The sequence below is a fragment of the Condylura cristata genome, unplaced genomic scaffold (assembly GCF_000260355.1).
Source record: "Condylura cristata isolate star-nosed mole 26May11 unplaced genomic scaffold, ConCri1.0 scaffold00005, whole genome shotgun sequence".
Classification (NCBI taxonomy): domain Eukaryota; kingdom Metazoa; phylum Chordata; class Mammalia; order Eulipotyphla; family Talpidae; genus Condylura; species Condylura cristata.
This window is the reverse complement of record NW_004567106.1, coordinates 13,294,238-13,305,581: the sequence shown is the minus strand read 5'-3', so window position 1 is coordinate 13,305,581 and position 11,344 is coordinate 13,294,238. Positions and strand designations below refer to the sequence as shown.

Sequence of the window (11,344 nt, the reverse complement as noted above, 5' to 3'; positions counted from 1 at the left end):
AAAATAAAAACACTTTTATTAAACACTTCTATAGAACATGTTTAGCTAAAATATTTTGAGCTTATAAACTCAAATATCAGTAACCTAATAATAAAAACAGAAGGATAATTTCAATTTTTTTATGGTCCACAAACATGGAAATGCAAAATAAAAATAATAGACATCTTCTAAGAGTATTTCAGCTTCACACATTAAGCATAAACAATCTTAAAAATGTCACTTGATATGATTACAAATACATTATTTACATAATACTTTATAAGTCTTACAACTCTAGAAATCATAAATATTTAAAAAATCTTATTCTAAATATAAATTCAATTAATTTTATCTCACTTTAGCTAAGGGGAAATGAAAATGTATGTGATAATTTAACATTACTAAAGCTAACTTTTAATTTTTAGGACATAGTAAATTGAAAACTAATACTTCAATTGAAGCAACATTAAAAGTTAAGCTTTAGTAAATAAAGTAAAATAAAAGATAAAAGACTGGAAAAACATTAAAAAATACCATTTCCAATTCTTTCAAAGATTGTCATGTTGGTGACACTTAGAGTCGATATGCAATGTTTAGTTAGAAAAGGGCTTATTGTGCCATACCTCAAAGAAAAAAATTTTTATCCACTTATGTTCAGTATTTAGGTCACACTTAATGTAACAGATCTTAGTTTCATCAGATAAAACTGCTTACATGAAAGCCCCTGAAAAATTTTTTAGTTTCTCCAAAATCTAGAAAGTAACTACATTTAGGCTTACTATTTTTCTATGGATACAGCTTCAACTATGACATGCAGTTCAGTCCTCTGCATATGTAGCTGAAATACATACTACAAATCCTTTGTATTTCTTTTACATCTATTTAGCTATGAAAGGGAACTAAAAAAAAAAATGTTCAAAAGTCATTAAATGCACCCAAATACGCTTTTTTTAAAAACCTGTATTAAAAGCAAAATTGTACCCAAAGTCATCTCTATTCTTCCAGCATCTCAGTCTACTTGGAAAAAAGTAGAATTTCAAAAAAGGAGGATATTTCACAGTAGGACACTCTGACATAAATTAGGTTGAATGATTGGTCACGTTTAATCTTGCATAGACTTTGTGTTCAATAAAATGTCTCAGGTAACTGTAAGAGGATGAATAAATAGGGGAAAAAATATTTGAAGCCAAATCATGACATAAGAAAGCAAAGGTTGACACTGAGAATTTTCTAACATGTTCTCCTAAAATAATACTATTTTTCTCTCCAGAAGAGAAAAATCTGTAAGATACAATCTCAATTTTGGCTTTTATAGGAAGACAATTATGGTCTATGCCAAAAGATTTATTCTTAAAATAGAAGTGTATGAAGAAAAAGGCTCTTTAAAAATATGTATCAATCATACATTGGTAAAATGTAATCTTCAATGTCACATAGGGTGATACGCAAAGTAAAATTCCATGGTTTAAATATCATCTGAAAGGGATCTAAACATAGAATAGTCTTAAGCTATCATCTGAATCACTGAGCCAGTCACTTTATTCTATTTTAAAAGTATACAGTTTTTATTGAAAGATATCCAGTTTCAGCTTGGAAGATACAGGTTCAAGGTCTTTTCTTGTTTCCAGAAATTCTGCTTGCACAATATTCATAATTTCAACAAAACCCAAGAAAGTCTTCCAAAACAAACTTTTCAGCTGAGTAGAACTCATGCCCACATTCTGATGCTCATTTCAGCAGCACTTGTCTCTGTGAAGCACATCAAATTCACTCAAACATCAAATTGCTGATTTGATAGAATGATTTATTTTCCCATTACAGTTAAGTCATGAGTGACTTGTTCTGAGGTATGTTTTTGAACTATGAAGGACATCTATTAGAAAGCTCCACACTTGAAAGTTTCTTTTTAAGTGTAACATTTTATGGCTGAATAGTCTCTGCAGGTACCATATTCCCTGTTGTATCCAACTGCATACATTTACATGTACAAGCAGACACAGGACACTCTGCGTGGTCCCTGAAAACAGGTAAAGTAACAGTTAAAAATCTAAATTATGCATACATATGTACATTATCTATAGCTATAATCCAATTACAATTGTAAAGATGTAATACAATTACATCCATATCTCTAATACAATTAACCAACATGTCATTTGAAAAAAAATACATAAATTAACACCCAAATACAAAAGGCATTAAATTAGAAATGACTGCCAAACTGGACTTGGGGGAAAAGGGAACCTGAAAAATGAAAAGCTTTACTTTCTAAATATGTAACAAGATATCTTATTCATTCACAGATATGATGGTGACAAGATGTGCTCACAGTATAAGTTAAAGCCCACATATAAAAATAATGGCCACATGGAGCATAGAGTCACTGACACAATTCAAAGTAAAAAGTTATAGTCTTTAGACTCTCCATTGCATGAAATGCTTACTTAAGTTACAAAACAAGCCTATTTAGGAGATAGCTAATGTACTAGTTTTATAGGTAGGCTATAATTTACATAATGTATACTATATAGTTGACCCTCAAACAACATGGGTTTGAACTGCATGTGTCCACACTTAAAAAGAGAATTACTTCTCTGTCTTTGGATTCTGCATTCTAGGATTCAACAACCACAGATGTTAGAACCTGAAGATGAAGAGGGTTGAAAGTAGATGACTTGAATATCCCGGACTTTGGAACTGGGGAGATTGTCCTAAAAGTGATCCTCTGAGGATACCAAAGGATAACTGTAACTAAATTTAGGGGGGATCAAAAGTTATATGCAAACTTTAACTGTGCAAGGGTCAGCACTCCAATCCCAGTACTATTCAAGGATCAGTTATATAGGATAGTTGTTTAAAAAGAAAAAGAGGTAAATATATCCTTTCCTCAAAAAAATAAAGTTAAATAAAACTTTTCAAACATTAACCTATATGTAACATTTAACTATTCTTTGTAAAATACAATTTGTAGCTTAAAATTACATAAGATATTAAAGATAGAAATGTTAGTACATTTGTTAACTCAATTAATTATGAAGAAAAAATTCACCCTCTGTCTACAAAACCCTGAGCTATTGAATAGGCCATCTATTTATCTCCTCGAACACCAAGTCTATTAAAAAAGGAATGTGCTGATTACCTGAACCAACTAAGCATATGTCCAGCATGCCCACCATGCCTGCAGTTGTGACACCATGTAAACCAGTTGTTAAACTGGGCTAATTTTTTGTCCTTGCTCAAGTCTACTTTTTCATCTGATTTGGTTCCTCCTACGGGTTAAAGAAAATAATTGTCTTCATTACATCACAATATCTTATAACAAGCTTCTCAAAAGATATTTCTAAAACTAGGGCCTTCCTGGCACAAGGGGTTAAAGTTCAGCACTATGTAGTTATCCACAGCCACAGCAGCAAAGGATCAAGCCCTATTCAGAGAGCAGACTCACATGGTACAACAGACCTCTGTGTCTCACCCATGCTCCCTTCAGCAGTGTATTTACGTCTGTTCCCCACTCTGTCTCTGGTGAATCTTCTCAACTCCCTCACCTCTGGCCTACACAACAGTTACTGGATGCACACATAAATAAGTCTTTAATAGTATATATTTATAAACTATATCAAAACACAAATCACATATTGAACTAACAAGTTTATTGCTAGGATCTACTTTAATTGAAAAAATAATGAGTAAATGTAAGAATTTCCTTTTTTTAGTAGCAAATAAAAAATATAAAATTAAAAAATAAATTATCAAATAAAATATAAAATAAAAAATAAATTATCAACACACTTAAAGCAAACTTAATTAAAACCTTTAGAGAAGAAACCAGCGGCTTAAAATCTCCCCACAAAAAAAAAATAACAGACCTACTTTGCAGGTATATTCTACCAAACATTGAAGGGACAGGTAACTTTCCTATTTCTAAACTTTTGCAAAGACTGGGAAGAGAGGAAATTTCACAATGTACTTCATGTGGCTTGTACAAATGCTAACAATCAAAGACATGAAAAGGAAAACTGGAGGTCAATCTGTAAATTCTAATGCACAGAAAACAAACTGAATTCTGAACAAATTAATAGTTATGTTTCTCTGAAGAACTTGGCAACGTTAATGTCTCCCTCACTGCCAAGTAAAAAGGATTTTTTTTTTTAGGATAAAATACTAAACTTTACCTTAAAGATTAAAGATTAATTTTTAATTAAAAAAATTTAGTGTGGCCCTCCCTGGTGGCGCAACGGGTTAAAGCACAGCATTGAGAAGCTAAAACCACTTCCGCATGAGTTCGATTCCCGCCTGCCCCGGAGGAGACCACATGGCGTGGCAGACCTCTCCTGGCCCGCCCGCTGCTCCCCTCAGCAGTGTACTTCGTAGATCTGCCTGTTCTGCTCCCCACTCTGACTCTGGTGAAGCCTCTCACCACCCCTGACCCTCTGGCCTGTACCCCAGCTCTGTATGCACAAATAAATAAATCTTAAAAAAAAAAAAAAAATTTAGTGTATTGCAAAGGTATTACAGAGAGTTTAGGGAAACATTAGCTTTAGTTTTGACAATAACAAAAGTAAGAAGGAAACCAGTTTATATTCTAACTTTAAAAAATGCATTCCAGCACATAAAGAAAGAGGTACTAAATAATGTTTACAACTTGATAATTTAGTTATGTATAATTAGACTTTCTAAATTATAAATGTATATATAATTGTACATGTACTTATAAATACATTATACCTTTACAAATAATAATAAATATTTATAACTACAAAGCCTATTAGAACAGTTCAATGAATTTCCAATATTGAATGTATTCTGAGAATAAATATATGCAAATCTCAGTTAAACGAGCTTATAGAAAGCCTGGCCATTTGAACCAGGAAGCATAATGGCTGGATGCAATCTTTAATTACAGGCAAAGCACCAAAAGTGGTGGTATATCAAAACCTTAAAATAGCCATGAACAAGTATTTGATTCCCATAAGGTCAAATTTTATTTTATGACTCATATTCTTCTAATTTTATCTAACAATAAGAATATGCTTATCTGATAATTACTCAGCTCAGCAATGGCTTTAAATATTATATATTTAGGTTCCCTCAATTTTCCTGCACTACTTCCTGTGAATCCACTTCTTAGGCCTTTATTGTATTGATGAACATGTTCCTTTATACTCTTCATACTTACCATATTTATCAATCTCTTTAGTTTATGTTTTTACTCTTGGTCTAAAACCTATAAAGGATTCCTCAAAATTTTCAAATATTTCAATATACCAAATTTTAAAAGAAAAGTATATCATAAAATGTCATACCAGGACAGCTAGAAACAGGTGTTCCCATATTAATGAGGCAAAGTGCACACCGTGGAAGGGGTTTTCGACAGCCAGGGCAACTTGTGACTTTAGATTTGGTTGGTGAGCCACTGACACCATACTGACTAAAACCTCTGCCCTGGTGAGGCACAGTTGAACAGCTGTAGGAGATAGATTTACCGCAGAAATTGCAACTCACAAACACCTATAAGACAGTGAAAGAAGGAATAAATAAAATTCATAATGGAATTATCAAAAACTCAAAGTTTGAGCTTAAGAAGTTACTTTTTAAGATTTTTAAACTTTATATCACAAAATTTCACTTTATCTGCCAAGTGTGACTAGCTCTCATTTATAATGTCTATTTCTCAGTTACATTATTTCAAGTACTTCGTCTGTGTTACCTTTATTTAGTTATGTGTTATATTACTCCTTGTGCCACTGCTATATACAGAAAACTCTGAATAATTAGATCCCCAGAATTCACACTGGGAAATTACAAAATACCTCAATATGATTTCAAATTCGAAATCAGTGATATTATCTCCTGAACAAAATTTTCTTGTAAAGAATATATTCGTGTCCTGACACAAAAAGAAACATAAGGATAAAATAATGCTAAATAGTTAAAACTTTAGAATAAAAACAACAGAAACTACTGATTTTATTTTTACATTGAACTCCTATGCTCTTAAACAGCTATCATATACATAGGCCAGTAACAAATATTATATGATGCTGTTTTACTGATACTTTAGTTGTTTCGAGTACAATGTATTTTCTAAAAAAAGAAAACAGCACCATCCAGTGCTCACATTGAGAATATACCTGCTAGTTAATGTCTGAACTAAGATACAGTGATCTCATGTGTCTTATGATAAGTGATCTTCTGGTTTTTAAACTAATGCTGTAAGAAAAAAAAATTCCATCTGTAACTAGATGTATATACTATAAAAGAAAAAAGCAAATGCTGCTATATTACATATAAAAACATGCAGAAAAATCCATAGATTAAATTATTATATAGTTTAGATTCTGAGAGGGTCTGTAATGTACTAGAAAACCTCAAACAAGTTTAGATTTGACTGAGGTTTGACTAAGGTGTTCTAGTCTTTTGCATCATGCCTTATCCCAAACTAAAGCTCAAGCCACTAATATGATTCTTAGGAAATGACAGGACCAAAAAAAAGGAAAGTCAGGCACTAAGTACAGTCTAGGATCATAGAGGTTATCAATGGAAATGCAATATAAAGTACATGAATGAGCTAATAAAAATTCATTAAACTTAATTCTAAATTTATCCTATCTAACATACATATACTTCATTTTTCTAAACTGTATTAATAGTACATAATACAATTTGATTTCAAAAACAGTGTACTAACCTGCGCTAAAGGCTTGGAACTTGGATCCAATTTACTCCTGTGAATATCAAATTCAGCCCGTTTGTGCCAAAACCTCCAGGCATCTAATAAATTTCTGTAATTCTCAATCCAGTACTGAACTCTCTCATCTTTAAGAACATCTAAAGGGGAACCCTAAAAAGAAAACACGAATTATTTCAATTGTTTAAAATGTCTTAGCTCAATCAGAGAATTAAGAGTAAATTGTTGAGTATACATTTGAAAAAATAAGGCATTCTTTTTGCCAAAAGTTAGCTCCTAATAAATATAGATAAAATACTTGATGAAATGGCCATTAATTTATTTCATTCTGGTGTCTACTCATAACATAATTATGTAATACATGTATCATTATACCTCCAGAGAATCATAACACTCTTATTTAAGCTTAGGGAGCCAAAAGTAAACAACTCATATTCCTGGTTGAATACACATCAATGTGATACAAATACTTTTTGTATCAATAATTAAAACCCATAGGTTCACTGACCTGTTTATTATCTAATCCAAATGCACAGCAAAATTACTCAATCACATTTAAAAAAATACTGAACTTGGTTTCTTTACAACTAACAATGCACTACAAATTGAGAGACTATTGGTATAGATACATTATATGAAAATTAAAACCAACTATTCTCTCTCTTCCCCTTAATGAAAACATATTTATTACCCAAACATTTAAAAACATTTTAGAATAAAAAGAATCAAAACCAAAATGTTCTTAGTTCTTTTAACCCTGGGTCACAGAGAAAAGCAACATCTTATTTTCCTTAATTTTACTTTAGATTTCTTCTCACTAAGAACTTATATTTCTTTCCAGTAAGGCATATCGTAAAGTGACTGGTGGCACTGCACATTTCATGTATGCTTGTGGGCTTTAATAGAATGCTTTCAGCCATATCCAGGATATACATCTTAACTTCCTATGATGAAGAAAGCAGCGAAAATCTCTAACTCCAATGGATGATATGAGCATCAATTTCAAGTCCAATTTTCCCAGTTGCATTTGGGGACCAGGTAGAAAAGCAAAATGTTAGAGAGAAATCAACATGCATCAAACTGAAAAGAGGGAAGAAATAGCTAACAGTCTTTATGTATATTTTAAGGTTCTCCTAAATAAAGACAATCTTTAGACATTTCCTCAAAACAGAAAGAACATTATCTTTAGCTTATGAATTAAGCATTAATTTTAATAACCACTTAACTTATCTACAAGCATATGTGAAGAACTCTTCATTGACAATTTCTTTAAAAAACAGACATCTATTAGAGTGTTACTTATGACCAATTATCAAGAACTAAGTACTAAACTATAATGCCGGATTTGAAAAGAAAATTGAGAGAAAAATACATTTTCATAACGCACTCTTTACCATAATATAGTAGTAAGAATAAACTAAGAAAGAAGTTGATCTTCTCTAGATCTGCCACAATAAAACCTAAAATCAAGCTTTGACAAAATCTGCAAAGAATTAAAAATCACAAGTGAAATTAAAAATTCCCTGTAAAATATAATACCAGATAGGTGGCAGAAAATTCAATAAATAAATCAACAGAATTTTCCAACGAGAAAAGAGAAGAAAAATGAACAGAACCTCTGGAATTGGTGAGAGAATATCAAATGGTTTAGTATATATGAGAGTAAGAGTCCAAGAAGGAAAAAAGAATGAGATAAAGCAAAATAAATAAATAACAAAGAAATATCCCCTGAAAAATTCTCAAACCTGATGAAAAATACTGACTTGTACATGTAAGAGCTTAAGAGAGCATAAGCAGAATAAAAACAATCACAATTAGGTATCAAAGTTAAAATGCTGAAAATAAAAAAGAAAGCAACTAACTCACGTAAAAACAAGTAATTACATAGGAAAGGATCAGAGTAACTGACTTCTCATCAGAACTACTGGAAGCCTATGAAATTATTATCTTTAATGTATTCAAAGAAAAACAAGAGTGAATTTTAGTTAAAATTAGGCTGAGAATCTGTCCCTGTTAGATCTGTACTGTAAGAAATGTTAAAGAGAAAAGCCAAAAGAGAAATTTGGGACTGCTATTAGAGTAGTCAGTACCAGGAAGGGGTAAGTAAAACAAGTGAGCAAACCTTTTTTTCATCTCATATTTTACATAAAAGGCAATTTTCTAGTCAAAGCAAAACAGTAACACTGTAAGTTAGAACTTCTAACACTTAGAAATAAAATACATGACAAGAAGAAGGGAATACATAAATAGAATTACATAGTTGTTAACATTTGTGAAGTATGGAGTGAAAAGCAGCATCAAGTGTGAATTGAGAAAGGGAAAGACTGAAATGGGAAACATTCTGTCATCATATAAGAAGAATGAGGAAGTAAAAGGCTGAATGATGAATTATAGATGTATAATATTGAATTGTGGATGTGTACTGTTAAACCTAGCATACACATTTTTTTTAAGAAAGATAATGGGTACTCTGTTGGTGAGTGTAATGTATGACAACATACATCTGAAGATGCATGAACCTATACTTGTGAATTATATTTATTGCTACTTCAGTAAATAAATTTAGTTTTCTACTTCCAAAAAAAATCAATAGAAAAAAAAAAGTAAAATTCTGATATAATATTCTTTTAGCCCAAAAGAAGGCAGAAAAGGAAAAGTGAAACAAAAAGGAAAAACAAAGTGGACAACAATTAGCAAGGTGGTAGATTTAACCTTGCCCTTACAAAATAAATGGAATTGTTATAATTAAAACTGGATTTTTTTAAAAGCAAGATTAATTATTTACTACCTGCATTTTACTTTTTTATTATTTTTTAAAAGATTTATTTATTCATACAGAACTGGGGTACAGGCCAGAGGTGTGGAGGGTGAGAGGATTCACCAGAGACAGAGTGGGGAACAGAACAGGCAAAGTGACAATGTACACTGCTGAGGGGAGCAGCGGGCAAGGCAGGAGAGGTCTGCCAGCCATGTGGGTCACCTCCGGGGCGGGGATCGAACTTGCACTGAAGTGTATTTGGAGAGCTTCATAAGCTGCACTTTAATCCACTGCACCACCAGGGAGGGCCCAACTGCCTGCATTTTAAATATATTTTATAAATATGGTTAAGAGGTCACCAATCTATTTGCAATCTGGAGTCATATAACTTTGATTTAGCAAATATAATCTTATTTCAGCAATAAAATTTGATTTAATGGATGCAATCTAATTAAAGTTAGAAAAATGCTGCATTATGTTATAGAAAAGCACCTTTTCTTCCATGGACAATGACCTGATAGCAAAGAGCAAGTTTACATTGCAGTTTGTGAGCCAGTATTATTTGTTCAAAAGACAGTAAGATGAGAAGGGGGCATTATATTATGTTTACCCAGAACAAAAAATTCCAATATATCCTACGGAAAAATGAGGACAGGAAAGAGCACATCATGAAAGGATAAAATTATCTGGCCAGCTCTAGGAAATCTCAGGGAAAAACTCTAATGAATTTTCACTCTATTTCTAACAAAAGTAAAGTAGAACAGTACCCTAGGCCAGGAATCTGTTTTAACCACTTGATAAAGACAGAAAACAGATGAATGGATTTCAAGTCATGCCCATTAATAATAAAAAAGGGAAAAATGAAAATTTCTAAAAGAGTTGTGATGGAACTTATCTTCTGTAATTCAAGTAAAATAGTAATTATGGTCAGAAAAAGAGAATCCCTTCAACAGAATATGTAATTCTGTCAACTGGGGAAAATGAAGAGAGGTTTCTCAGCTCTACTTGAACTTTACATAAATTCAAGACTGACATTTCTCAAAGGGAAAGAAAAAAACCAATTAACCCAAAACAACTACCATAGAGCAAAAGTCCTCTGGAGGTCAAGTGAGTAGGTAAAAGTTAAATGTCTATTATAAAGATCCTCAATGCCTTCTAAAGATCCAAAGTTAAATGTCTTAGAAAGAACCCATTCAATAAGGGGAAAAAATTACAGAAAGTGGTTAAGCTATTTTTTCTTTAAGCTGCTGCCACATGAACTAACCTGTAACATGCAGTAACTTGCTGTTTGGACATCTCCAGTTCTGTCCACATAACTCTCCATTAAGTCCACTCCATCTTTAGTAAGGCCAGTAAGCAGTATTCCTTCCAAATTTCCAGCCTCCTTCATTTCATTGGTCAACTTTTCAATATATCTATTTAACTGGAAAATTCAAATGATTTTTCTGAAGCAGTTTCTCTACACATTTTGTACTTCAAAACTTCCATACTATGAAGAATTTTATTGTTAATGGAAAACACTTTAAAAGTCCTTGCAAGAATCTAGATACATGATTGTAATTTCAGGAAGTTTGCATCTGTTAGAAACTATGACATACCATCAATGATCCTTTAAAATATAAAAAAAACTATAGCAGGTGTACTATTTTAAATTTAAAGAGAACTTCTCATTTTCTAAGTTTTTGTCTCTATGGTAAGACATAATAGAATCACAGACTTTGAATGAGAAGGAAACTTCAACATCATCAAAAATAATTATCTCTTGTAAGGTTTTCCCTAACTTTACCTTACCTCAAGCTCTAAATAAGATTCCTCTATATTCTTCTAGCATGTTCTCATTTTTATTATACTTAGCACAGTTGTCTGCATTTCTCTCTCTCTCTATATATATATGTATATATATGTGTGTATGTATGTAT

General features: G+C 31.9%; 1 protein-coding gene across 2 annotated transcripts in view; it reads right to left on the bottom strand.

Moving 5' to 3' along the window:
- Nucleotides 1-416: 416 nt before the first annotated feature.
- The window catches only part of MIOS (missing oocyte, meiosis regulator, homolog (Drosophila)), a 25,420-nt gene continuing 14,492 nt past the window's right edge, over nucleotides 417-11,344 (bottom strand). For both annotated transcript variants that reach the window (XM_012720702.1, XM_004676719.2), the window contains exons 7-11: nucleotides 10,690-10,848; nucleotides 6,668-6,820; nucleotides 5,283-5,487; nucleotides 3,119-3,248; nucleotides 417-1,996 (exon numbers count right to left, since the gene is read on the bottom strand). In XM_012720702.1, the coding sequence (XP_012576156.1) occupies nucleotides 1,900-1,996; nucleotides 3,119-3,248; nucleotides 5,283-5,487; nucleotides 6,668-6,820; nucleotides 10,690-10,848 (744 nt within the window). In that variant the 3' untranslated portion in view covers nucleotides 417-1,899. The remainder of the gene's footprint in view (nucleotides 1,997-3,118; nucleotides 3,249-5,282; nucleotides 5,488-6,667; nucleotides 6,821-10,689; nucleotides 10,849-11,344) is intronic.